This window comes from Labrus bergylta, chromosome 7 (assembly GCF_963930695.1).
Source record: "Labrus bergylta chromosome 7, fLabBer1.1, whole genome shotgun sequence".
Classification (NCBI taxonomy): Eukaryota; Metazoa; Chordata; class Actinopteri; order Labriformes; family Labridae; genus Labrus; species Labrus bergylta.
In genome coordinates, this window is record NC_089201.1 from 6552122 (window position 1) to 6579353 (window position 27232).

At 43.2% G+C, this 27232-nt stretch overlaps 3 protein-coding genes across 6 annotated transcripts; 2 read left to right on the forward strand and 1 right to left on the reverse strand.

The window, feature by feature from the left end:
- Window positions 1–397: 397 nt before the first annotated feature.
- On the forward strand, window positions 398–10872 carry cry1b (cryptochrome circadian regulator 1b). The gene is made up of 11 exons (XM_020641910.3): window positions 398–1202; window positions 4136–4244; window positions 4719–4861; window positions 4971–5155; window positions 5262–5350; window positions 5469–5609; window positions 5849–6160; window positions 7085–7236; window positions 7536–7738; window positions 8833–8955; window positions 9155–10872. Exons 1-11 carry the CDS (start codon window positions 886–888, stop codon window positions 9235–9237), a joined length of 1857 nt encoding a protein of 618 aa, XP_020497566.1. The 5' UTR covers window positions 398–885; the 3' UTR covers window positions 9238–10872.
- A 2775-nt stretch (window positions 10873–13647) lies between these two features.
- zgc:153031 lies at window positions 13648–19236 on the forward strand. Its single transcript, XM_020626908.3, has 6 exons — window positions 13648–13924; window positions 16308–16357; window positions 17420–17525; window positions 17666–17792; window positions 18024–18139; window positions 18586–19236. Exons 1-6 carry the CDS (start codon window positions 13818–13820, stop codon window positions 18674–18676), a joined length of 597 nt encoding a protein of 198 aa, XP_020482564.1. The 5' UTR covers window positions 13648–13817; the 3' UTR covers window positions 18677–19236.
- A 3501-nt stretch (window positions 19237–22737) lies between these two features.
- On the reverse strand, window positions 22738–25490 carry mterf2 (mitochondrial transcription termination factor 2). Of its 4 annotated transcripts, none has more exons than XM_020642727.3 (2): window positions 25417–25490; window positions 22738–23984 (listed from the first exon to the last, which is right to left on the reverse strand). In XM_020642727.3, exon 2 carries the CDS (start codon window positions 23956–23958, stop codon window positions 22831–22833), a length of 1128 nt encoding a protein of 375 aa, XP_020498383.2. In that variant the 5' UTR covers window positions 23959–23984; window positions 25417–25490; the 3' UTR covers window positions 22738–22830. The 4 variants fall into 4 exon arrangements, with proteins under 4 accessions (XP_020498383.2, XP_029134520.2, XP_020498375.2 ...); XM_029278687.2 differs by having other exon boundaries at window positions 22738–24017; window positions 25417–25451; XM_020642719.3 differs by lacking the exon at window positions 25417–25490 and adding an exon at window positions 24983–25397.
- Between the last annotated feature and the right edge of the window lie 1742 nt (window positions 25491–27232).

The following is a 27232-nucleotide window of genomic DNA, read 5'->3' on the forward strand; positions in this document are numbered from 1 at the left end:
GCGTTTTCAATATAGGGCTATATAAACTATAACAGAGTATTTATTAACTCCTTCATGTAATTTATTGTGGGTCACGTTGCTAACAGATCATCTCTGCTGAGAGTGGGCGGGGTTGGCCATGCACACTTGTAGAATAAGCGGGGCGGCCTGTGGAGTAAAACAAACGCACGTGGTGAGAGAAAAAATTACCACGCCGCGCTTCATGTGCTCATCCGGGTACTTCAGTGTCCACGTAACTCAATCCTGCGCCTCCCATTGGCTGCTTTTAAAATACACTTTTGTGCACTTTCTCAAGTCTCTGCTCTCTATAGATGAACACTGGTCGAATATTTGCAGACACTACGGCCGAGTATGGACGTGTGGATGATTTAAAACGGTGTAATATTGAGTTTAAACAGGAGTCAAGAAAGCACATTATAGAAACGTGACAGGGGAACGCTTGTATAACTTCTGATTCTGACCAATCAGAGGGCGCAGATTGTCCTGCGTGTTCCTGTAGATCTGTAGGTACACAGAGTACGGGTTACGCGGCGGACCACTTAACCACGAGTTATTTTACAGTAACTACAAATTGTTTGACGAGTTGGAGTGCTAATTTGCCGATTACTTAATCTACTCGTTGAAACGAAGCGGACATATTCTTGCGGTCGTACTGTACTTGTTGTTACGATAGCGTTAGCGGGAGCTTTAGCTAGTCCCGTGTGTTAAACTTTAGCCGTCTCTGCTGTCTTAAACGTCTTTATAATGAACTTGTTGTCGCATATTTTGTAACTATTTAATCGTTCCCGCTAATCAGGGGGACGTCTGTGCTGTTTTTGAGCATCCCCGGCGGTCGTCTGCTTTCACACATGCTGCCCCCGCCGCTCAGGAGACTCAACTCTGTGGATGAATTCATGGAGCAAGGTTAAGAGAATAATCGTTACCAGACAATCTAAAGCTACTTCCGAAGACTTCTGTCTTCAAGGACATCTTATTATTGTTGTTGGGGACACCCCCTCCCCCACTTTTCCACCTTCACTTGGGATATTAAAGACAGCAGGTGACATGGTTGTCAACACCATCCACTGGTTCAGGAAGGGACTGCGGCTGCACGACAACCCGTCTCTGAGGGACTCTATGCGGGGAGCGGACACCCTGCGGTGCATCTACATCCTGGACCCCTGGTTCGCGGGATCCTCCAATGTGGGCATCAACAGGTGGAGGTGAGAAGGGGAACATTGGGTCAGAACATGCAGTATGTAAAGGGGGGGAGGTAGTTTTTAACCCACAAAGCGACTAAACCCGATACAACAAGTTTCAACAAAAGGGGGTATTATCATTTTCTGGAGCAACGATACTGAATTTATTTGTTGTTACCAAAAGTCGTAATTGATTGGTTGTTGGATTGGTATCGTTATCGAAAAAAAATTGTAAACAATACATTTGTTTAGAATACTGAATGAGAATGATAGTTTGGCCCAAATGTAATACATTTTGAATAAATGTGTAATGTATTGATGGAGATAATGTTTTAGAAAAACCAGTAGTTTATTTTTCCCCTCAGCCTTTCCTATGCAGATGTTTGAACTGTGTGTATAACAGAAGAACATTTTGTACCACTTTGTAGTCCTCCATCTTTGATTTTAGTGGTTTTGGTCAGCCACTTAGTTTTGGGAAGATGGTATTTGCAAAAATAATAGAGTAAAGGAATTGACGTTGAGCTTCATAAAGATGCTGCTGTGTCAGGCGACATGACAAAGATTTGTCCTGCTCCCCGTCCCTGAGTTAGAAAGTGGGTCAGTGTGTCGTGATGTTCATAACTTCATCCCCGCCCCTCACAGGGGCTGGCCTACATTAAACACACACTCATCATACCCACCCACTACTGCCACCACCACCACTTCATTTACAGTGTGCACACTATAGACTTTTACATATAGCACTCCTGAAAATATCTAGGAAATGTGAGGACTGCTCCTGAAATCCATCTGATCTGGATGTTCACACATCACAGCGGGAGACTGTCCCTGTCAGACGGGAGGGGGGTGATGCAGTATAGCAGACAAATCGATAGAGTCTGCTGTACGATGCTATGATGAGAATATGTGTCTTTCTATCAATGCTACGTGTAGTTGAACAGAATCTCAATGTGAACTAAAGAGTGGAGAAGAACATACTGGAGAACAGGAAACATGATGCAGCAGGTTCATTAGAGCACAGAGATGGTAGAGGTGGCGTGCAGACAGTCTATGGTCGTGCAGCGATCACAGGGAATAAAGGTCACCACCCCCTCCCACTCGCTCCAGGTCAATTCTCCTGATTATATCCTGCTGTGTTCTCACATCAGCTCACTCTGACTTCATGTGGAAAAAAATACTTTCAGGAGTTTTCTGCAAGTGTGAAAGACATATCAATCCGTTCACATGCATCCACAACCATGACATCACTTTGTGCACTCTGTAAATGATCTGGCTGCTCAATATTGTTGGGGTTTTCAAACGATTTGTCTTCATGTTTTTAACACGAAAAGTGGAGAGGTTTTCATTGTCGAGAAATCCCGGAGTGTTCTTGCTGTATCTGACTAAAATGACTGAAAAGAAGCCACAAAGTCAGTTAAGTAGCCGTCATGTTCTCTGTGTTGTTCTCCGATGTGCAGGCGTGTCCCTTTTTTATGTTTAGAGTCCAACTGTCTTGTTAACTAAGGGCGCAGTCACACTGGCCATCTGTACCGTGCCGTACTCAAGCCAATTGTGCCTCAGCATAGAACGGGACAATTACCGGTACACTTTCTTGGCCCTGGAATGGTTGGAAGATGTGTGCTTTTAGCTTTTGGGACCTTCAGTGTCGTTTAAACTTAAAATATGTGAAATTACATATTTGTTATAACTGCCTCCTCGCCTTAGAGTCATTCTTTTGGTATGTGTGCTTCAATCAGGAAGCTGATGTTTGTTTGCTGATTCAGAGTTGACGTCATGATGACTGGTGGCAGGCTCATAGCCACTTCCTTTATAAGATGTTCCGCCTTTTTTTAATAAACTATATCAATGAAGATCTAGGATCAAAACGATGTCAGTAAATGTTTGTTTGCAAGTTAGAAGACAGTATGTTGGAGTTTATCTGTAAGTATATAAATGTAGTGAAACTCATCCTGTTTTGATAAGTTCAGGTTTGTCAGAGAGGAGAGTAACACACTTTCATTTTGTTTGTTTCTGTAATACATGTGTGAATCCTTACTTAACCCATAGAGGGCACTGTTTTTGTTGTTTTAACAAACATCCAGTCTGGGTTAACATTAGAGAAGCAGAAAAATGCAGATGGCTGTGTGTCTACAACAAGTTCACCAGCAGAGGGCGCTGCATGTTCACACTTTTTACTCCATATCTTCTGCTTCATGCTTTGACTGACTGGTAGTTGTAATTAAAACAGCTGAACCATGTGAATCATGCTTTAAATTTTACACCACGTCATGCTTCATTCAAGTTAGTAGTTAGTGTTGTCAAAATGAAAGTGATAATAAGTAACGTGGGTTTCCTGCTGTAATGCTCAGTGGTTATCTTCTTGGTGGGATTAATTGAGGAGCGTTTATGTTGAATGTTGAATGTGTTTATTTTTTAGTCTTCTGAATGTACAGTTGTATGACTTGGTGTAATTAAATCTCCACACATGCAGAGAAGCAGCCTCAAGCCCTGACTCCGACAAAAAGGAAATATTTGAACATCTAATCAGCTTAATGTTTAAGTCCAATCAGCACGCTCTGCACACAGGGTCTCGTGTTGAGGTTTTGATCTTTTTCTGTGAAACTTTGGATCCCCTTGAGCAACAGATATAAGATTTGAATATTGTTTTTTACTTGCAGCTGTTTGTGTTCCATTGAATGTTCCTCATGTGACACACACACACACACACACACACACACACACACACACACACACACACACACACACACACACACACACACACACACACACACACAGTGGGTTTTGTGCTGCAGCAGTGGTGCTTTTAGCCCCCCAGTGTTTGTCTCGTATCATCCGATCAGCCTTCCCTTGTCATAACAGTCTCATCATTTGGTTTAGTGTGACCCTGGTGTCTTGTCAGATGCCATCTAATCAGTGTAAAATGACTAAACAGATTCCCTCTGTGTGTTTTGTTTCAGGTTTTTGTTGCATTGTTTGGAGGATTTGGACGCCAGCCTGCGTAAACTGAACTCCCGTCTGTTTGTCATCAGAGGACAGCCCACCGACGTCTTCCCTCGTCTGTTTAAGGTGTGACACGAGATGCCGATTGATGTTTAACAATCCTAACCTTATGTTTCTGTTATAACTCTTTTCAATAGTAGATTTAGAAATTTAAGATTTGGGGGGGGGGCGCTGATACCCTAGTGGTTAGTGCGCGTGTCTCTAGCTGTGGGAGTGTCACCCACCTGGGGGAGGGGTTACTGCCCTTTGTGATGTCATGAAGGGAAAATCTCCAAATGGCCTGTTGGAGCACACATTTTCTGAAAAGTGGAGCAGGCAGATGATGGAGAGGATGGACTTTTTTCATCATTGGGGGGTTTGTAGACAGACTAGAGACACATATTAGTGTTAGAAAAACATGGGGAAGTGGTTTAAGTATAATATGTGACCTTTAAACTTCATGAGATACTTTTGACTAGACATAAAATACGCTAGTATTTTTTGTTTGTGGTGTGCCCTTTATGAAACCATTCTAAAATCCAACTCTGATCTTTTCCTCAGGAGTGGAAGATCAACCGTTTATCTTATGAATATGACTCTGAGCCGTTTGGGAAGGAGCGTGATGCCACCATTCAGAAGCTCGCCAGCGAAGCGAAGGTGGAGGTCATGGTGCGGATTTCACACACACTCTACGACCTGGCCAAGTGAGTGACGATACAGTGACTGTTTTGTCCGAAGTGTACCGTCCGTGTCTGCTCTCGTCTGTGCGTGTGCACATTTAAACTGATTCCTGTCACGTGTTCTGTGTTGAAGGATCATTGAACTGAACGATGGTCAGCCTCCTCTCACCTATAAGCGCTTCCAGGCTCTCGTTAGCCGGATGGAAGCCGTGGAGCACCCTGCAGAGACGATCACACCGGATGTGATCAAAAACTGTGTCACGCCCATCAGTGACGACCACGACCACAAGTTCGGTGTGCCGACCCTGGAAGAGTTGGGTGAGTTTTTGTCTGCTGTTTTTGATTCTTTGATGAAACCAATAATTCTGTGTACCAGACTTTGGGCTCTTAATCTTATTTTACACTTGTATGTTTTCATTTTCAGGTTTTGACACGGAGGGCCTGAGCGAAGCCGTGTGGCCGGGTGGAGAAACAGAAGCCCTCATCAGGCTGGAGAGACACCTGGAGAGGAAGGTAAGAAGACCACACTTGGGCCTTGATAAGAGGCTTAAATATTTATCCAGGATCAGACCTCCTCTCAGACATCAAGCTGGTTTTATTTTACTTAAAGTGAACTGATGATCTTTTTCAGGCGTGGGTGGCAAACTTCGAGAGTCCTCGTATGAACGCTAACTCCCTGCTGGCCAGTCCCACGGGCCTCAGTCCGTACCTGCGCTTCGGATGTCTCTCTTGTCGACTATTCTACTCAAAACTCACCGACCTGTACATAAAGGTACGTATGACCACAGATACAGCAACATGAAATACATCAATTAAAAGCCCCTACAGTATCTACGAACACCTAGCCCCTTCAGTCCAATTAGGTTTTAAGGTGAGATGCTGACTGAGTTTTGCAGGTGCATGTTTGTAACCTTGTTAACTTAATTATTCTTAACTCACAAACTTTTTATCAGCCCCTTTGGCCAATCATCGAAGTTGATGTACTTGTTTTTGTTTCCGTTGCCTCATCAGGTGAAGGAGAACAACTCCCCGCCTCTCTCCCTGTACGGTCAGCTGCTGTTTAGGGAGTTCTTCTACACCTCCGCCACCAACAACCCCTGCTTTGACAAGATGGAGGGAAACCCTGTGTGCGTGCAGGTCCCCTGGGACAGAAACCCGGAAGCTCTGGCCAAGTGGGCGGAGGGACAGACAGGCTTTCCCTGGATAGATGCCATCATGACCCAGTTGAGGCAGGAGGGCTGGGTCCATCACTTGGCACGGCACGCTGTGGCCTGCTTCCTGACCAGGGGAGACCTGTGGATCAGCTGGGAGGAAGGCATGAAGGTGGGAACAGAAGTGTTTATTTTTAAATATTAATGTGATTCTGCCATCTACTTACATGGTACATCCACATCAACGTAACAGTGGTGTCCCAGTGTGTGGTTTTACATTGCTTTATGGCAGGGCAACTGGCGGCCCCCATCAACCCTCAACCCTCAACGTGGCCCTCAGGTCAATTTTTACATATTAATTGGAATTGGAATTAATTGGAAACATGAAGAAAAAGTGACAAAATCTGCCATGAAATCATGAAAACCAGAAATATGTCCATAATAATATTTGATCACTGGTATATGTTGAGTTAAATTTGAGACATAATTGACTGTAATCGTTTGTGTCCGTGTGCAAGACACTTAACCCCAGATTGCTCCCGCTGCTTCATCTGCGGCGTGTGAATGTATATGTATAGATTAGTTACTTCTGATGGACTCTTTAATCAGCAGACTCTACCATCAGTGTGTGAATGTGTAGGTGTGACCTGCAGAGTAAAAGCGCTTTACAAGCTCAAGTCCATTTACCCTTTACAAAGGAAGACACTTTAAACCTTTTTTTCTCTCTGAGAGACCTCCAAACACAGACTGCGACTTATATACCGGACTTTACTGTAAATTGTATTTTAAGGAGGTGGAGCCCTTGCACAGTTCACCAGCGATTTAAAAAGGCTTTAGCATGATCACTATAGATTTATTTGTGATCTGCAGATAAAAATCCTCTTGGTCTAACTCGTGAGACTGTAAATGATTTAAATAATTATTCAGTTAAAAGAGGTGACGTCTCAGGTGGTCCACTGTCAGTACCTATGGTCCTGTGGGATCCAGTTTTAACGTTTACACCTGACATGAACAGCCAAAGCTTTAACAGAAAGTCACTGTGAGTGAAGGTGCTTATGTGTTTAACAATCATGTTTTCTTTCTGTGTTGTACTCAGGCGTTTGAGGAGCTGCTCATAGACGCAGACTGGAGTGTAAACGCTGGTAGCTGGATGTGGCTCTCCTGCAGCTCCTTCTTTCAGCAGTTTTTCAAATGTTACTGCCCCGTGGGATTTGGACGACGCACAGACCCCTCTGGGGACTACATACGGTCAGTGAGCGTTTAATCTGCATCACATGAAGAATAAAGTACCAGCCACCGGTTATTAGCCGGCAGTGTTGTGATTCATTTGTGCCCCTTGCTGTTGTTTTGAAGGGTGTGTAGGCCATGTGCTCTCTTCATTTTAGCCCCTTTTTTTAAAAGTGTTTCAACATTCATACTGGACTGTTGAAATGTTCGGTCTTTTTGCTTCATGTTTAACGTGATGGGAAATTGTTGTAATTGAATACTGAGCATTAAACTCACATCATGTTCCTCTTGTCTTCATTCTTCTCTTTCTCTGTGTCCAGGCGTTATTTGCCGGTACTAAGAGGCTTTCCAGCTGAATACATTTATGATCCGTGGAACGCCCCGGAGGAAGTGCAGAAGGCGGCCAAATGTATCATCGGAGTTCATTACCCGAAGCCCATGGTGAACCACGCAGAGGCCAGCCGCATCAACATTGAGAGGATGAGGCAGATTTACCAGCAGCTCTCCAGCTACAGAGGACTAGGTAACACCGTGACCAACATACTCATAACATCCAACTCACACTTTGTCCCATTGGTGAAATTTAACTTTGATTACCTTAAAGGTCACATATTATCCTCCTCCTTTTCAACCGGTTTCAATAAGTCTCAGAGCTCCCCAAAACATGTCTGATCATGTCTATAAACCCCTCTATTTCAGCCCCGCTCAGAACAGGCTGTTTCTGTGTCTGTACCTTTAATAGTTAATGAGCTGTGTGTGACCACGCCCCCTCTCTGGAAGGGCAGAACAAACACCTAGCTGTGGGAGTGTCACCCACCTGGGGGAGGGGTTACTGCCCTTTGTGATGTCATAAAGGGAAAATCTCCAAATGGCCTGTTTGAGCACACATTTTCTGAAAAGTGGAGCAGGCAGAAGACGGAGAGGATGGACTTAGAGAAACATGGGGAAGTGGATTTAGCAGAATATATGACCTTTAAATTTGACCTGATTTGGATGTTTGGTTTAATTTTGCAACTAAACAAGAACACGTTCTCGTCTGACTGTCTTGAATGCAAACTTTTTCTTCACTGAAAGAAATCTATGCAACCTGTGTAGATGTCACCACAGTCCTCTGCATGGAGGCTTTGTGTCACAGTATTTGTAGCTTCCAGATATTGTAATCTGTGTCCTATACCGGGCGATCATTATTCCAGTGTAAAAGACTCAGGCACGCATCGTCATTACAGAGAGTACAGCCTTCACCATCACACAATGCACGCAACGTGGCGCGATTGAAAATGGACTCCCATTTATTTTGTATTGCAAACTGAGTTGGGAAACATAACGAGGCTGAGGTCTGACCTCGGCAGAAATTGGTGATGATTTGGCTCACAGACATAATCACACATTTTTAAACAAGCAGCATTAAGGTGTGTTTCCTCTTAAGGTTTAATATCTCTCAGGTATTACAAATGTACCTGCAGATTTCTACAGATCACTCCGAGGTTGATGAAGGATTTTTTTTAAATCATGTCAAAGAATACAAATATATATATTTTTTTATAATTTTCCCTAAGTTTTTTTTTTTTTTTTTTTTTTTTTTTTTTAATAGTTAAAACTGTTTTTGTCTCCCTGCAGGTCTCCTGGCTGCAGTTCCATCTAATCCTAGCAGCAACATGAGAGGAGTCGGTGCAGGGAGCAGTCAGGCTCCAAGAGGGGCTTCTGAAAATCCCCTCACCCAGGAGACAATACCTCGGACAGGTATAGACGTTTTTGTGGTTAAGATACACTTCTCTGCATGTTAACACGTTGATTCAGTTCTAATGTAGTATGCACAAGAGATACTCACACCCCCAACCCCCACCCCTGTGAGACCCTGATGTGTCGCCCTCTGATGTGTAATATTTGCGTGCTATGATCTCATGACTTTTTCTCTGTGTTTTTGTTTGTTTTAATGCAGAAAGAGGACAGATGACACAGAAGCGGCGCTATGAGGAGGCTCTCCCTGAAAGCTGCCGTAAATATTTGAAGCAGAGCAAATGATATGAAAAAGACTTAAAGGATCCGTCAGTGTGAACGGCATCGGACAATACTCTGCAGTGACTGTAACTCACCATGATAAACTACAGAACAGGGGGTCCTGGATCCAGCTGCAGCCTGAATGACTCTCTCATGCACATGCTATTTGTGAGCAGTTGAGGTTATTAGAGATCAGACGGTCAGCTGTTAAAACGTCTCCAGGTTAGAGGCATGAAACATCTCAGGAACAGAGGAGGGAACTGAGAGAAAACATTGAATCTGCAGAGAAAGGACCCTTAAACACTAGAGGGCTGCACGACCAAGTGAGATCAACATGTAAGCGTGAGGAAGTTCGAGTTTCAGTGCCATGAAGCGGACTCCTTACCTTATCAGGACCGGGCTGTTCCGAGTTTCAGTTAAAATTCAGCTGTAAAACGACATCCTTACACCGATTATTTTCTGGGTTTTTCTCTCTGAGGGTTTAGATTCTCAGGAATAAATGAACGCCAACAGAGCATCAAGTAGTAAAATCAATATTTACAAATTCCCTCGATACTTTTTTGCAGTTTTGCCCAAGATGATGCTGCATTTTCATATGGGCTCACCTTGACTTCACAAGAAAAGTTTACTAGGGTGTTGGTGGAAGAATTTCCAGGTGAAGTGGGAGTGAAGAACGTGTCTGTTTGTGTTCAGACATGCAGCTCACTGATCGTTTCAGGAGTTTAGTTCAAGCATGAACGCACCAATAAAAACTCTGCTGCCGTCAGACTCAGAGAGACGGCTGGCTAAAGAAGGCGTGTGTGCAAAAGAAGCTTCAAATGCCTCTCTGAATGACGCCTTTCGTCCCCGAGTTAACAGGCCGTTGATTGGTTAACTCCTTGATACCTGTTACTCCTAACTGGAGCTTCAGGTTTGGTCAAGCTAGCTCATCCACTCAAAGAAAGTCACTTTACATTTAACTTGCTTCATAGTGCAGCCCTCTGGGTACAAAACAAGCAAAAACAATCAAGTCTTCACATCGGGGTATCGTGAGGCCGCCTTCTGTCTTCCACTGTAGAAAGTAACACAAGTGCTAATCTATGTTCCCCATCCGCTGAGTCAGAAAGTCATCGAGGGAGTGTTTGGAACCAGGAGGCAAACACACTTTTTTATTCCCCTCAGGTATTCACGCAGCTGAATGTTTCTTTAGCCATCGGTTGTCTTTGAAGATTAAATGAACGTAGTGTTTAATCCTGACAGCTGTGGCCATCAGGCAATCAGGGGCAGATCTGTCGTGTACGGCCGACATGTTAACCCCGCTGTCTGCACAATCACCTGCATAGAACACCCAAATGAAATCCTGTTCCTCGTAAACAAGCCCCTTATATTCCTGTCTGAAGTCCGTCTGTCATGATTGTTTGTTGATAAAGAAAACCTTACAGATGATACAGATTTGTACATATTTATTGTTTTTTGATTCCCTCAGTTTGTATATATTTGCTCACAGGGTTTCGCAGCTCTTGATTTTGTAAAGCACATGTAACCAAAAGTCAAAGATGAACTGTGAATGCACCTTGTTTTTCTTTTCGTCTCCGTCTGATCGTCGATCTGTTATTTTTGTACAAACGATGACCAATTCTTACGGTTTAAAATGGAAATAAAACAGAATTATTGTTTTAACCATGTTGTTTTGTACTTTTTATTTCTAAATGTGTGTTTACTTAAAGGCAGTCAAAAAGGGAATAAAGGGGATGTTTTATAACTAACATCCTCCAGTGTTTCGATCATTAAGCCTGGACTTTTTCTCAAGGTAAATCACACAGACCACCACCAGGGGGCTCTCAATCAAAACAATAACCAAAGAAGCATCATTATCAAACATTAAATATCTCCTCAAAGTAGCCGTGAGGACCTTTCAGTTTTTTCAGATTCTGGCTCCCCCTGTGTACAAAGTAACGTAGTGTGAAGTCCCCTTTAAAGGTCGCATCTTCCTCCTTTTCATCCAAGTTTAAATAAGTCTCAGAACTCCTCAAAACATGTCTGTGAAGTTTCTTGTTCTGAATCCACTCTGATCCTGTATTTGATCATGTCTATAAACCCCTCTATTTCAGCCCTGCTCAGAACAGGCTGTTTCTGTGTCTGTACCTTTAAATGTAAATGAGCTGTGTCTGACCACGCCCCCTCTTTGGAAGGGCTTGGGTGTCTCTGTCTTTCTCGCTCCATGTCCTATTGTTTACAGTGAGCAGGCAGACTCAGGGCAGAACAAACACCTAGCTGTGGGAGTGTCACCCACCTGGGGGAGGGGTTACTGCCCTTTGTGATGTCATGAAGGGAAAATCTCCAAACGGCCTGTTTGAGCACACATTTTCTAAAAAGTGGAGCAGGCAGAAGACGGAGAGGATGAACTTTTCTCATCATTGGGGGGTTTGTAGACAGACTAGAGACACATATTAGACTTAGAGAAACATGGTGAAGTGGATTTTGCAGAATATGTGCCCTTTAAAGCTCTGGTAATCCAGTGTTATGCTGAAATGCATCCCTGATAGTAATTGCATCTTGCGTGTTAGAAAACGGTCTAAATCTTATTTGTGGGGGTCAAATCTTTGACGACAAAGTATGTGAAGTTTATACTTAACAAGCGTCAAGTTTCCTTATTGTTCTGTAGACTCGGTTTAAAGCACATTTTCATAAGCCTGCATGAATATGACCTGCCAACAGTGTTTGACTGAAGGGCTTTCTTATTTGGATAGGCCTGTATATAAGAAACTGACAGGATGATTAATGATTAATGGAGAAGGGGTGGGGTCAATACGTTTATAGTTCTTCCTTACCTTTCTTCAGACTTAAAGCCGAAGTAAGTATTTAAAAGCATATTTTTATGATGTAGGCCAGTGGTTCAGTGGTACAAATGTGTTTTCCCCTCTAAATTAATTTAATTTTTGCAACAAACTTAAATCTGTTCAATTTATGCTCGTGCACAGACATAAACAACAACAGGAGTACACCTCACGTTTTGAAAAGTCCCACTCGATATTCTGTTATAGTTCAGTCCTGAATCAAAAGCAAGCAGCTATAGGCCTACATTAACAGATATTCTGTTATTTATTGGAGTTCAGCACACAATCGGCAGCAAGCAGCTGTACATTAACATTTTTAAAATGGAGCCAGGAGAAGCTTCAGTTTTGATGCATGTACGGACAGTGGAACTTATCGCTCCCCCTCCCTCTCTCTCTCTTTCTCTTGCTGTGAAGCTGATGTGATTCTGCTCTTCTTTGCTGTCTTAACACTCCACAGGAGTCGAGAGGGATTTCTTTTTAAAAGGCAGTTTTGCTATGTTGAACGCAGAGACTTATAATACAGCGGCTCTGTTTGCACCGAGCCTGCACTCTCTTGCGCGCTCTCTCTCTCCCCTGCTCCCTCTCTCAGGCACACAGCAATTGTATGAATAAATGAAAAATTAAATGAGAACAGGTCGGAAATATACTTGGGCCCAGGTATCGTCTTTGTGTGGGAAACACTGGAGACTTAATATTTCCAAACATGTTGTTGGTATAAAGTTGTCAATTTTATTGTTCTGCGCTTTTTTTGATTTGGGCAAATGTCAGAGTTGTGTTAGTTTAAGTGCCAGTTCTAGCGCTAGCCCTTAGTAGTCCTACAGTGTGGCTGCCAACAGTCAATAATAAATAATATTATTTTATGAATATATTTGCCTCTTGCGTAAAATGTGTGTAGAAATAGGCCTACAGTGTATTTTAACCATAATGGTGGTACTTGGAGAGCCAAATATTTTCGGAGGTGGTACGCAGTCTAAAAAGTTTGAGAACCACTGATGTCTATTTTATTGATTGTTCGTGTTAAAGAGTGTTTAATGTTGAGCGTCTGTTTCTGTTTCAGGGAGTGGCTTAGCTTACTGCTCATCAAAACTTGTCTGTCGGTAAATATCATTTCATTTTTCATTTATTCATAAAATTGCTGCGTACCTGAGAGAGAGAGCGCGCGAGAGAGTGCAGGCGCGCGCACTGAAGGCTCGGTGCAAACAGTGTCGCTTTATTATAAGTCTCTGCATTCAACATATACTATAACAGAATATCGAGTGGAACTTTTCAAAACGCGAGGTGTACTCCTGTTGTTGTTTATGTCTGTGCACGAGCATAAATTGAGCAGATTAAAGTTGTTTGTTGCAAAAACCATTTTAATTTAGAGGGGAAAACACATTTGATATAAATACAACCCAATAGATAAAAGACAGATAAGATAAGAGTATGACAAAAAAAAGAAATTGTAATTTTATGCTGAATGGGTTTGTTTTTCATATTGTGGAGATTTCTTTGCGTACCACCACAGGGAGCCCACGTACCACCGGTGGTACGCGTACCACAGTTTGAGAACCATTGTAGACTGTAAATATTGATTGTGTAAACGATGAGGACGCCCCCTCGTGGGCGCGTCACGGTCGTCGGAAATCCTCCAAATCGTCGCCAGCCAGTATGCACAGGAAAGTCCTCCATGTCCAATCAGAGCTGGAGGGCGGTAATAGATGAGCTCAGAGCTGAATAAAGACCTGCAGCTCCGCGGATACAAAGCCAGCTCGCTGCTGATTGTGTGTGTTTCTGTGTGGAAGAGAGATGGAGACGAGCCGGGACGAAGTGCAGAGGAAACCTGTCCACGTCATAGCTGCAGTCTGCAACGACATGGGCATCGGGAAAGACGGGAAACTGCCGTGGACTTTACCGTAAGACTGGAACTACAACCCTTAAACACTTTAACAGTGAACGAAGGCAGAAGTTGCTGTTCTGTTTAATTCTAAAAAAGCTTTTTAACGAGGATAGAAAGACTCTTTAGAGAAACAGCTGGAACAAGCTCTGGTGGGAGTTTCAACTCTTTTTAGTGATCGGATCTTTTGGCCCAGAAGAGTCGACTCTTTCTGCTCACAAACGACTCTTTGTTCAGCATCACTTCTAGATTTTATATTTCTGTTAAATGTAGAAACTACGACTGATGACTGGGCACTTATGTCAATTATATTACGTACATAATATGAATTCCCCGAGGCTGGTTACATACTGGACAATATTCAAATCTTTACTGGTACGCAAAGAAATCTCCACAATATAAAAAACAAACCCGTTCAGCATAAAACGACAATTTATTTTTTGTCGTACTCTTATCTGTCTTGTATCTATTGGGTTGTATTTATATCAAATGTGTTTTCCCCTCTAAATTAATTTAATTTTTGCAACAAACTTAAATCTGTTCAATTTATGCTCGTGCACAGACATAAACAACAACAGGAGTACACCTCACGTTTTGAAAAGTCCCACTCGATATTCTGTTATAGTTCAGTCCTGAATCAAAAGCAAGCAGCTATAGGCCTACATTAACAGATATTTCTGTTATTTATTGGAGTTCAGCACACAATCGGCAGCAAGCAGCTGTACATTAACATTTTTAAAATGAAGCCAGGAGAAACTTCAGTTTTGATGCATGTACGGACAGTGGAACTTATCGCTCCCCCTCCCTCCCTCTCTCTCTCTCTCTCTCTCTCTCTCTCTCGCTCCCCGTCCCTCTCTCTCTCTCTCTCTCTCTCTCTCTCTCTTGCTCTGAAGCTGATGTGATTCTGCTCTCTTTTGCCGTCTTAACACTCCGCAGGAGTCGAGAGGGATTTATATTTATAAAAGCCAGTTTTGCTATGTTGAATGCAGAGACTTATAATACAGCGGCACGCAGCAATTTTATGAATACATGAAAAATTAAATAAGAACAGGTCGGAAATGTACTTGGACCCAGGTATTGTCTTTGTGTGGGAAACACTGGAGATTAAATATTCTCAAACAGGTTGTTGGTATAAAGTTGTCATTTTTATTGTTCTGCACTTTTGTGTGTGTAAGTTCTAGCACTAGCCCTTAGTAGTCCTACAGAGTGGCTGCCAGCAGTCAATAATAAATAATATTCTTTTTATGAATATATTTGCTTCTTGCGTGAAATGTGTGTAGAAATAGGCCTACAGTGTATTTTAACATCTACCATAATGGTGGTACTTGGAGAGCCAAATATTTTTGGAGGTGGTACGCAGTCTAAAAAGTTTGAGAACCACTGCACTAGACCATGGCTTCCCAACCTGGGACCGGGGGGTGCTATAGATCTCTTAGGGGTGGGCGGTGCAGGGCTTTGACAGGTCTGAGGTTGTCAAAATTAGATTTGCACACATGACCGTAGTCTGTTTTTTGGGGGGGTCTCTAATAGTTAAAAAAGGTTTAAACTGTCGTCCTACTTCTGATTTTCACTCCTCTCGGAGAAGGCTAACATGCAGCTTCTGTGCTGCTGTGTCACTCTTTTAGTATCGTCTGTTTTCACTTTGTAGAGTTTGCTCTCCTACTAGCTACAGTATGGTAGATGAGCTCTCAAGTGCCAACAGCCTGGGAGTCATGCTGCCCACCTTCGCCTCACTATGTATCCCCGAAACTTGCAAGCAACAATGGAACTTTAATTGATTTTGGCGACCCCTTGTGGACAAAGCAGGCGGGCCTTATGATCTTTGCTTATCCTGTTTATGAGTGTTTCCTGACTCTTTGCACTTTTTGCTGTGCTGACAGACGTTACAGTAACTATTATTAAAGGCTTTCTTCTCACTCACGGTCCTGTTTGATTGAGTAGCTCTTATCAGGTTTAATAATCAGTCTCAGAAACAGCTAATCACGCCGTATGCTAACCTGTTCATTACAGCTCCCTGGTATACATTTATAACATCAAGACAATTAATATGAATCAGGTCTCAGACTCGTCCTGCCACTTAGAAACCAATTCATCACAACCTGCGTGAGCATGGACTCTAGAGGGGGGGGGGGAGACAGCTCCCTAATGTTTTGAATTTGGACCGCAGTACCGATTTTAAACACTAGGTGTCAGAGTTACAAATGAATCCTTTAATGTTTCATCAACTTTGTGATGAAACATTAAAAAAGATTCAGACGTCACTTGCAGCATCAACAGCAGCACGATAGTCTGTATAGGCGTCAAGTTGAATATGCTGAAAAAATTTGTCCTTGAATTTAAGCTGTGAGCCGCCTTTGGGGTGATTTGCTGTTGTTTTAATGTTTAAATCGTTTTTCTTGCAGGTCAGAGTTCCAGTACTTCCTGAACACAGTCACACGGGTCTCCAAACCAGGTATCTGTCTGTTCGACATCTGTGAAACGCTGGAGCCTAAACCGAGCTTACATCTCAGTATTGTGCAACACATTATATCCTCACTTTGCTAAATATTGAAAAAGTCTACAACAGATTGATTTAATCGATCAGTATTGTGCCAAATCAGGGAATATCTATTCAAGTTACATATGGCAGACGTTAAGGGCCAATTAGGAAGTAATCAAATATATTTTACAACCACAGATTATCCAGGACTATATCATTGCTGTATGTCTGAGTGTATTATTAGAGATTCTTATTATCAGGGGTCAATGTACGGTACTCAAATTGATTTTTGCCTGAATAACACAAGGAACCTCAATTTTAAGGTATATGACTCATTTGATCAGCCATAATTAGACATTCACACTTGTTTAATTTATCTCCAAACAGTGTCTTACATCAGGATATGTATTTATAAAGGCTGTCAGACTTAAACATTTTAATGCTGATTAATCACATTTTTAATCCATTATTTCAAATTTAAAAATAAATTTTGAACATTTGTCCTGTTTTTAGCTGAGAGTACTTTACTTGCTGTGTGCTTTTATTTTGAAATAAAGTAAAGTAAGGAATGGTAACAAATGTCATAAGGTGGATATGACTGTGGACTCGTCAGCTGAGCTGTGTGAGAGTTTGTTAAAGTGAAATGAGACATTCAAAGATGCAGGAGTGTCCTTTTACATCACTGAGACTACAGGGAGACACTGAGGACGACTATCTAGGGGGAGCCTGAAGGGACAAAATAGTGTGAGATTCGCCATTAAAAGATAATTATTGCATTAATATCAGACCTTAATTAGTCGTGATTAACTAGTTAAAAGCAGGGTTGGTAATTTTCAAAAGACTAGCTTGATTTTTAAAGTAGCATTCCCGCACTGCTCCGCCTGCACCCCCCCTCCCCTCTGTCCTCCCTCTAAAGCCACGCCCCTCACTTACAGGCACGAGTGCTGTTGCTCCAGAAGTGGACCTCAGTTGATGAAAGCTTTAATCCCCAAGATCTGGACTTTAATTTCACATATTTGGTTCTGACTGTTTCAGAAAAGATGAATCTGATGGTGTGGGGCAAACTGTGCTGGTACTCCAACCCAGAAACTCTGTTCCCAGTGGCCAATAACCTGCACGTGGTGCTGAGTACGACACTAAAGTAAGCACACACACACACACACACACACACACACACACACACACACACACACAGATATTTAGGCTTAACCACAGACCGGTTCTGTTTTCATTGCCATTTCTCCGTTATATTCTCACAAACGTTTCTCTCTCCTCTCGCAGCAAGGTTCCAGACCAGGCCCACTTCCTGTGTCCGGACTTTGCGAGTGCCATCCTCCTCACCACCCGGCCCCACCTCGCTGACCTCATAGAGACCATCTGGGTTGTTGGGGGGACACAGGTGTACAAGGTAAACATGGACTGAGTCTCTCAAGCCGTTTTCACATCTGCACTCCTGAAATGAGGACGTCTCCTGAAATCCTCCTGACCTGGGTGTTCAGGATCATGTAGTGATCCACTCTGACTCCTCAGAAGTTGTATTATAAGATACAGAACTCCAGTGTTATAGTAGTATACACTGAATATAGAACAGATTGATTTTTAACTCTGGTCATGTTTTTCTGTTGTGGTCTGTGCTCAGGAGGCGTTGAAGCACCCGTGGTGTGACCTGCTGTACCTGACGGACATTATGGCCGACTTCGACTGTGACGTTTTCTTCCCTGCGTTCGACAGAGGACTCTTTAAAGAGCAGGAAGGGTTCGTGTTCACCTCTCCGTCTGCACACATTTCTCTACCTCAGAGATAAAACATGTCAGACCTTCATCTCTGTGAACATCCTAGTTACCCGTCACACTTTCTACTTATCGCCTTAAAAATCAGGGTGGGACGTCTACAAGCCCCTGGACTCTGGTTCAAAGCTGCTCTCTGCGTGCAAACATTACAGATGAAATATTAAAGTGATGATAACGCGCCTGAGGTAGACAGAAGGTTCAAGATGCTAAATGAAATATGATGAATGGATATTCAATCTGTGGTTGCTGTGATGTTGTTTTAAAGTCGATTACGTCCACTGAATTCATTCTTACTTTGGTGAATTCTAATTTATTTTATGACTAAAGACAATAAATGATCGACTTACTAATGTTATAACTGATGTTATTCCTGGATTTATACGTCCTCTTTGTTTGTTTGTTTCCAAACAGATTTCCAGGAGTACCGAGTAAAATCCAGGAGGAGAACGGGGTCAAGTACAAATTCCGAGTTTTTAAGAAAGAGAGCGTTGATGTGGTGTGATGGAGATTCTCACTCTTTAACAAAGACTGTAAATATAAACGTGAACTCTGAACACTGTGAGCACGGACACTTTAACAGCTCTCTGCTTGGTTTTGGTGCCTTTTATTCCTGGATTCATTTCTGCAGTTTCCAAGACTTTGTAAAAAACAAATGATCCTCCACTCTCTGCTCTCAGTGTGTCAGTTTCAGCCTTCCTCCTCGTCCTCCTCTTCGACCACGTCCTCCTGGACCTTCTCCTTGACATCATCCTCCTCTTCACTCTGCTGTAAGTGTGTCACTGTCAGCCTTCCTCCTCCTCCTCTTCCTCCCCCTCGTCCTCCTTGACCTCGTCCTCCACTCTCTGCTGTCAGTGTGTCAGTGTCAGCCTTCGTCCTCCACCTCCTCCTCGTTGTCCTCCTCCTCAGAGACGCGTTGCAGGTGTTCAGAGAAAACGTCTGAGAGATTCAGAGATCGACGTAGATCACAGACGGATTGTTTGCAGATCTAATGATCTGAGCCAAAGACTCCGATTATGGACCAAATGTTTTAAATCTTATGGTAAAAATAAATAGTAAATCATTGTTTTGTTTTCTTATGGGAAAGAATTTGTGACTTTCTTCTTCATTTTCCTGAATGAGATTGTTATTCTTTAACCAATGCTGTTTATGTAATGATGTCGCCACTAGATGGAAACAAACACACACACACACACACACACACACACACACACACACACACACACACACACACACACACACACACACACACACACACACACACACACACACACACACACACACACACACACACACACACACACACACACACATACACACACACAAAGGCTTCGAGTGTCAAAATCTCCATATTTTTTTGATGATTTTAAAGTTTTGTGATATTTTAGATATAACTGTAACGGTCACAGCATCTTCCTCCAGAAAACAAAATAAAAGATGATCATTAAAAAGGTCAAATGTGTAAGATATAAACACATAGTTGTAACACATGCTGGAATAAAAGACATCTATGGATGGATTTAAAGGGCACATATTCTATAAAATCCACTTCACCATGTTCCTCTAACTCTAATATGTGTCTCTAGTCTGTCTACAAACCCCCCAATGATGAGAAAAGTCCATCCTCTCTGTCTTTTACCTGCTCCACTTTTCAGAAAATGTGTGCTCAAACAGGCCATTTGGAGATTTTCCCTTCATGACATCACAAAGGGCAGTAACCCCTCCCCCAGGTGGGTGACACTGAATGAACCAGCAGGTACATTGTGTGTGTGTGTGTGTGTGTGTGTGTGTGTGTGTGATGTAAGATTTAAAGCTACATACAGGGAGGACCTTCAGTTTGTGTTGATTTTGGCGCCCCTTGTGGACAAAGCTGGTGTGATAGTGTTGGGTTTAGGCCTAGTTCACTTGTAGGCGGGTATTTTTAAAACCTCCGTTTCAAAAAATAACCCTGTCCACGCATGTTAAGTTCACTAAAACATCTATGTCCACATGTAGAAGCAAATGGGTCAAAAACGATGTCCTGACATCCATTCCTCTGATAAGACCATCTCATTTGAGAAAGTTGGCCATTCAGGCGCCTCTGCTCGTCAAATAGTGGGAGAGTAACTGTGTATGTAACTATATAGCAGTCGTAAACCTGATAAATCCTAAAAAATATTCTATGAGGGTGAACTCTCTCTGTCTTCAGTCAGAAATATTTACAGCAGCGGCGCTCGTCTGCGTGTAAATTATGTCGTTAATTGAAGGTGTCGTCTGATTCCACCGAGAAACGACCCATAAAAGCAGTTTGGTTATCAACCAGTGTCTGCTGGGAAATGAAAAAGGAGAATTGATGCTCACTCTTATTAACCTCTGCGGCTCGTCTGTGATTCAAGAGGACAAGAGGATTGTGGGTAACAAATAGAGGTGACCTGAATGTGCACACCTGAAGCCTGCGGTCTCAGTAAAACACCGCCCACAGACTCCACCTGCTGAAGAAGAGACGATAGTGTCCCTGATGTGTGACCTGCAGAGTGTCAGGTGTGTGTGTGTTCTTCAGGTGGAGCTGCTGGAAGCTCTCAGCTGAGAACGCTTAAAGATAAACACGAGTCGAGCTTCGTCAGGTAAACTGTCTCTCCTCCAGCTGTAGTGATGAGAGGAGATGAGAGGAGGAGGTGTAAATAAAATGTATCACTATAATTAATACATTTATGCACCCTCACCTCCTCTTCCTCACACATCCTCCCACTCCTCTTCATCATCCTCCCTCTCAAGCTTTCGCTCCTCTGCTCCTCCAACTTCATCCTTCCTCCTTTTCCTTTCCCTCCTCTCTCATATCCCTTTCTTTCCTCCACCTCTCCTTCTCTATTTCATCTCCTCTTTCCCACTCATTACTCCTCTTCTCCTCCTCTGCTCCCACCTCTTTTGTCTCCTCCTTTCTTACTCCTCCCTCTAACCTCCTCCCCATTCCCTCCCCCTTTCCTCCTCTATCCCTCCTTCGCCTCCCCATCCTCATTCTCTTCATCTCCGACTCTTCCCCTTCTCCTTTCCTCCGACTTTTCTTCTCTTCCTCTCCTCTCCCTCAACTTTTTCCCTTCCTCCTCCTCCTGTTCTTTCCATCTTCTCATCCCCCATCCCTCGACTCGTCTCCCACGCCTACCCCTTCCCCTCCTCTTCCTACTTCACCTCCTCTTCTCTCCTAGGCTTCCTCCTTTTGTCCTCTCTTCCTCCTCCTCTGCCACTATAAAAGCCCAACCTATATCCTCCTCCTCCCTCTGGTCACACTCCTCCTTTTCTCTCTTCCCCTTCGTCTTCCTCCTCTTCCTCCTCCTCCCTCTGGTCACACTCGTCCTCAATACCCGTCTTTGTTTTGACCCTGGTCGTCGTCGTCAGTCAGACACAGAGTGACCCTGGAGGCTTAAATTCCTCGTCTCATTAGCTGTGACGCTCACTCCCATTAAAAAGAAGAAAAAATGTTTGAGGGCTTTTTCCGACTTTGAAACATTAAAAAATGTTCAGAAGGAGACGGAACATTTTCTAAACGGCCTCTCCTCCGTTAGACAAAGCTCTCTCAGAGTAGACATTGACTTTATGGGCACTATAATAACAGCAGCATATGTAGACTTTCAAACCTCCAAGACAACCAGACAAACCAGTAAGAGAGAGTCTACTCTATAGGAGATGAATGTCAGCAGAATTTCAGTTTTAGTGTTCAAACCACTTCCTATCTGAACCCTAAGATCTTTATTTTCATTCCTTCTTTAGTCTCGTCATGTAGAAGCTTTAGGAGATGATAATAGAGTGACAGATCAGTTTCTTAATAAACACCTCAGACAGTTCAATCTCCTCTCTGCTATGAACTGTGTGTGAAATTAACTTGCACAGGCTCCTTATAAATCTGCTGTAAAAGCCTGGATTGAGTTCATTTATACTCAGTAATGCACACCTGTCATTCAGGCGTTTTATACAAACTGGGATGAGTTCTCGTGTACAGAAGCCCTGAGTGGACATGCAGCGAATCATTTACTGTTGACATATCAACTTTGCTGTTACCGTGATGACGAGTTAGTTTCTCTAGAATTTCAGAAAACAACTCAAACTAGCTCGTTACGACGCGTAAAGCAGCGTTGTTATCCAAAGATAATGACAGACATTAGCTGATGTACTCGTTATCACATCAAATAGATTAATTCATCTGTATTCTACAATTTACTTAGCAGACGCTGTTATCCAAAGGGACGAAGATCAGTAAGAACGACACAAGCAAGGATCGAGAGAGGAGGAAACAACGACAGGAAGTGCAAATGAACAGCTTTAAGTCTGATTGGACACATTGATTGGAAGTGACCAGAGACAGAGCACAGGCGCTGACAGGAAGTGACCAGAGGTGCTGACAGGTTAATATATCGTCATCAACAACAAATAGACAGTGAAGGTAAAATCTATTCTGTCCTATGAATCTCACAAGAAAGCAAACCGCTCTTTACATCCTTTAAGGGCTGCATTCAGAGATTCTTCAGGTAAATCACGAATAAATAAACTATGAAATAAATACGATTCTGTCAAAAGGGATGTTTGACGTGAGTGTGACTTTATAGTGTGGGCACTTTAATGTGATATAATTTAGATGTACACAATCACAGGACCAGAAAACATTCAGTTTTGATTCATTCTTCTCTGTCAGTCGTCTCCTCTTAGAGGTGCGACCGGGTTGAAAAGCGGCCTCTCTCTGCGGATCTGAAGCCGTCCACAGCTCACCTCAAAGTCCTTCTTAGTGCCGTTTAAAACCTGCAGACTTCCTGTCCTTACGTCATATCCGTACGATCTCAGGCGCTGCAACCGATAGATGATGATCTGTGTGGTGAGCTCGAGCACGGTGGGGGTCTCTGTGATCTGAGACATGCTGACCCCGACGCTGAGGAGGCCATTAAAGCGCTCAGACAGGATCTCTTCGGGGTAGTAAAGCAGAGCGGGACAGCTGAGGACGATGTCCCGCAGATCCTCCTCGGAGCAGCCCATGGCGTCCTGGGAGAAGGCCAGCGTGCGGCGCATGTTATCGGGGTTCAGCTCGGTGACGAAGCCTCTGAGTTTGGAGAGGAGGCGGAGCAGCTCGGCCGTGCTGAAGCCGCGGTCCCTGAGGAACAGCAGGTTCTGCCTCAGCACGTCCGGAGGCTTCAGGAGGACAAACGGATTCTGACTCAGCAGCTTCTGGAGCCAGATCCTCATGTTGGCGTCCTCGCCGCCCAGTTCTGTGTACGCCTGCTGCAGCGTCCGCACCATCAGCTGGTTCTGCTCCACCGGCCGGCTGAAGCTCAGTGGAGCGCTCGCCATCAGCTTGGTGACGATTCGCTTGTTGAGGTTCAAGCTCTGGAAGAACGCAATGTTGTCCCGCTGGTTGTCATGGTGACTGGAGGAGGTGAAGAAAGAGGCGGGGAATTTCTCGATGATGCTGACCAGCTCCTTCTGGTTGGGGCACACGGACATCCACAGCTCCCTCTGAGCCTCCACCTGCTCCGGGCAACAAAGGATAGACTCAGGGTGAAGCGCCAGGATCCGGGCGACGACCGAGCCGGACGCCCCCATGTCCTTCAGCAGGTCGGCCACCTCCTTAGTGTAGGCGGGGCTCTGATGCAGGACCCAGCTCTTCAGCTTACGGACCTTCTGGATGTCCACAGAGAGGTCGTAGAGCGCCTCCACTGTCTGCTGGTTCTCTGCCGAGCTCAGCGTCACACATGGCCGCAGGATAACGGGCAGAGCGGGGACACGCTGACACCGCAGGCACAGAGAGGACGCGATCAGACGAAACATCGAGGCGAGGCGCCGACGCCGATCACCTGCAGGAGTAAGAGAAGAAGAAAATACAGCGTCTGGAAAAAGAAGGTAGCTAACATCAGTGCATCTTCAAAATACCAACTTATCGCCCTGAAGCAATGGAGAGAGCGGAACGAATCCTTGGTGTGGAAAAAAGGAAACCACAGCGCCTTGTTAGATAACCACCCGTCAGCTGATGGGAAATTAAACTAAATAGAAGAAACAATCCTCACACTGATGGTCTGTAAGTCGTATGGTGGCATCAGGATTCAGTTCAGCATGTTTCATATCCAGCTTAAACTCGCTCCCTGCGGTTCTTACACTGATCTGAGATTTGTAGACCCTGGTCGAGATCTGGAAGGCCAGAAGTGAAGCTTTGAGAGTCATGTGCCTCTATGAGGACACGACACCAACAGTCATGGTCATCAGAATCAAGTTTGTTCCGCTGTTCACGTGAAGATCATGCAGAACAACAATATCTTCCTCCCATTATTCACAGCCCAAGGGGGTTCCAGGAACCGAGCTGTAAACCAGACACTTAAATCCTCTTCAATTTTAAGCAGTGTTAATTGTTCTCTTGCATGTTCCACCAGAAACCTCCCACGTGTGTACACTGATTAAATCTGTTATTTGAAACTTAACCTGCCAGCCATGTTTCCTCCACTCAGAAGAACAACTTGTCCCTGTGCATTGCCTGTCAGCACATGTTCGTCTGCACTGCACTGACATTGTTTCCTCCTCTCGGGATCCTTGCTTCTGTTGTAGTTACTCTCTGATGTTCATTTATGTTTGGATAAAAGCGTCTGATAAGTGAATTTCTGTTAATGTGTGGATGTGTTTTTCTATTATTATTGATTCTCGTGGAAGATGCTGAATGTCAGCACTTTGAGCCCAAGAGGACAATAAAGTGTATCGAGTCGTTTGCTTTTAGGGATATGTTGGTATGTAGAATAAAGAATATACAGTGTGAAATGTAATGTTTGATGATTTGGACACCTGTGCAGAATCTTGTATCACAAACCTGATGAAGCCGTGCAGGTAAATCTTCTCATTTGCAGTGAAGATGATATTTCCTGCCATCACCTGCCATCACCTGCTCACCTGCCATCACCTGCTCACCTGATCACCTGCCCTGAGTTTAAAGGACTGACAGCGCTGTGCACGGGGTGTGATGATTAAATCTGTACATGAATTTTAATGTATGAGATGTTTTTGTAAGTATTGTTTAAATAAAGTTTATAAAAATTATTCAACCCAAATAAAACCTCTTGAAAATGTTTTGTAGCTCGTTTGCAGCACGAACAGATAAAAGCAGTCCCGCCACACCCTCAGCCTCATGAAACATCGCGATATTTCAGCCCGTGATAAACGTTACTGTTAGTTACTGTAACCAGAGGTGTAAATATATAAAAAGTTACACAAGGAGGCTCAAATCTGTATTAGAAATGTGTTTACCTTTAGCAGCGGTCAGAGGAAGTGACGTGTTGTTGTGAAACGGCTTTCTTCTTCTACCGCCGGCATGTGTTGTATCGTGCGCCACAGCGCCACTCAGAGGTGGTGATAGACACTACAACACAGCACAGCTCAGACTTCATTCATGACAATTTAACACTAGAAAGACCAAGGCAGTCATTTTGACTGTTTTTTAATTTTGCAATGTAATAACTTACTTAAAATAAAACCTGTGTAACTACAGGACCATGACTTTTCCTAAATGTGTCTATATTTTATTCTAGCATTGTTATTATATCAAAAACACAAAACACAAAAGAGTTTTGAGTATTTCTACCTTGAAAGTCCATAGTGGTCATATTGACTGCATGCATTATAGCCAGTGTATCATTTCAGTATTCGCTACTTTTTCCCACTCTTGAAGGTAGCGGTGGGCGATATGGGAAAAATATCATATCACGATTTTATCACAATGTTTTTTATACTGTTTAGACAAATTTGTAAGTTGCTGACCAGCTCAACCAAACTTATTTCCCTGTATAATTTTTTTAAATGCACAAAAACTGTGCCGATGAGTTTAATCTATTTGAAAAACATCTTTGTAGGAGGTCTGGAGGTCTCACCCAGAACATCTTTAGCAACAGAAATGTCTTTCCCTCAATTTGATCAATATTTATGCACAATTTGAAGGTTTTCCTCACCACTTTGAAATGATGATTTAGTTATGTGTCCTCTTTTTATGTTCATCAGGAACATTTTCACACAGTGATGCATTCATTTAAAAACATGTAGACTTCAAGTTCTTGTGTTTCTGTTCTAGTATAGCCCTGCAGAGTTCCTCCAGCTGGAGCTTCATACAGGCTCTGTAGCCTTTGTTGTTTTTTATGACATCATTGGACTAACTTTAGTTTAGTTTATATATAATCAAACATAATACAGAATGTGTTCATTCTGTGATACATGATCAAAGTAAGTTTTACTGACAGAAGAGTTTAATTCATAGAGGGGGCGGGACATTGTTGATTGACAGACAGACAGTCACCATGGTTACTCACTCTCACCTGCCTGCTGAACACAATGTGTAACATCGTTTAGCTTAATCCCTATAGGTTCAGTTATCACAACAGGTGAGCTTCGGATGGAGAGGATGATAGTAACTTTTAAAAACTGAGAGAGAGCAGAAAACACCGACAGCAACATTTTAAACACTGGGGTTAAATCTCTCATCACTGACTGTCTGAGCTGCGCCCTGTCTGTCTCTGACTGTTGACGTCTCTCTGTGTCGTTATCTGAGATGTAGACTAATCTTAACTGTGCACACTATGCAGATAAGTTAACAGTTGATCACAGCGTGTTGGTTTGGAAAAATATCACAACAGTTGCATATAACCGAGATGGAGTTGTTTTTGCGGACTTTACTTTTAACTTTCGTTTTCACCTCTGCGGAGCAAAAAAGGAGGAGACGCGTCTGTGTCGGAGCATAAACTGCACCATGATAAAATAAACACATTAGTCCGGTTCTACGATCTCTCTGCTTTGGCAGATCGTCAGCAAGTTAAAATTCTTCACGATCTAAGATCGTTATATCGCCCACCACTACTTGAAGGTGCGCATCGCTGTTGTTTATAACGCTCGAGCCAAAGAGGAAAGAAAGCTTACCCGCCTAAAATCATATAGAAAGAATAGAAGACATACATTTGATTTAATCAACATTGAAAAGGCTGACTAGAGTAAATTAGGATCTGATTTAGAACAGAATAGAACGAAATGTCAGGAAGGAGGAGGATTGCTGCCACAGAGGCTTTAGCCATGCTCCAAA

Excerpts from the sequence above, each read along its gene's own strand:
- cry1b (XM_020641910.3), top strand. The coding sequence starts at position 886 with ATGAATTCATGGAGCAAGGTTAAGAGAATAATCGTTACCAGACAATCT. Across the intron at positions 5,610-5,848 it reads TCACCGACCTGTACATAAAG|GTGAAGGAGAACAACTCCCC; the intron begins GTACGTATGACC and ends TTGCCTCATCAG. Across the intron at positions 7,739-8,832 it reads CTCCAGCTACAGAGGACTAG|GTCTCCTGGCTGCAGTTCCA; the intron begins GTAACACCGTGA and ends GTCTCCCTGCAG.
- zgc:153031 (XM_020626908.3), top strand. The coding sequence starts at position 13,818 with ATGGAGACGAGCCGGGACGAAGTGCAGAGGAAACCTGTCCACGTCATA. Across the intron at positions 13,925-16,307 it reads AAACTGCCGTGGACTTTACC|GTCAGAGTTCCAGTACTTCC; the intron begins GTAAGACTGGAA and ends TTTTTCTTGCAG. Across the intron at positions 17,793-18,023 it reads GGGGGACACAGGTGTACAAG|GAGGCGTTGAAGCACCCGTG; the intron begins GTAAACATGGAC and ends GTCTGTGCTCAG.
- mterf2 (XM_065956939.1), bottom strand. The coding sequence starts at position 25,013 with ATGAGAAGATTTACCTGCACGGCTTCATCAG. Across the intron at positions 24,018-24,982 it reads TACCTGCACGGCTTCATCAG|ACGCTGTATTTTCTTCTTCT; the intron begins GTTTGTGATACA and ends TTCTTTTTCCAG.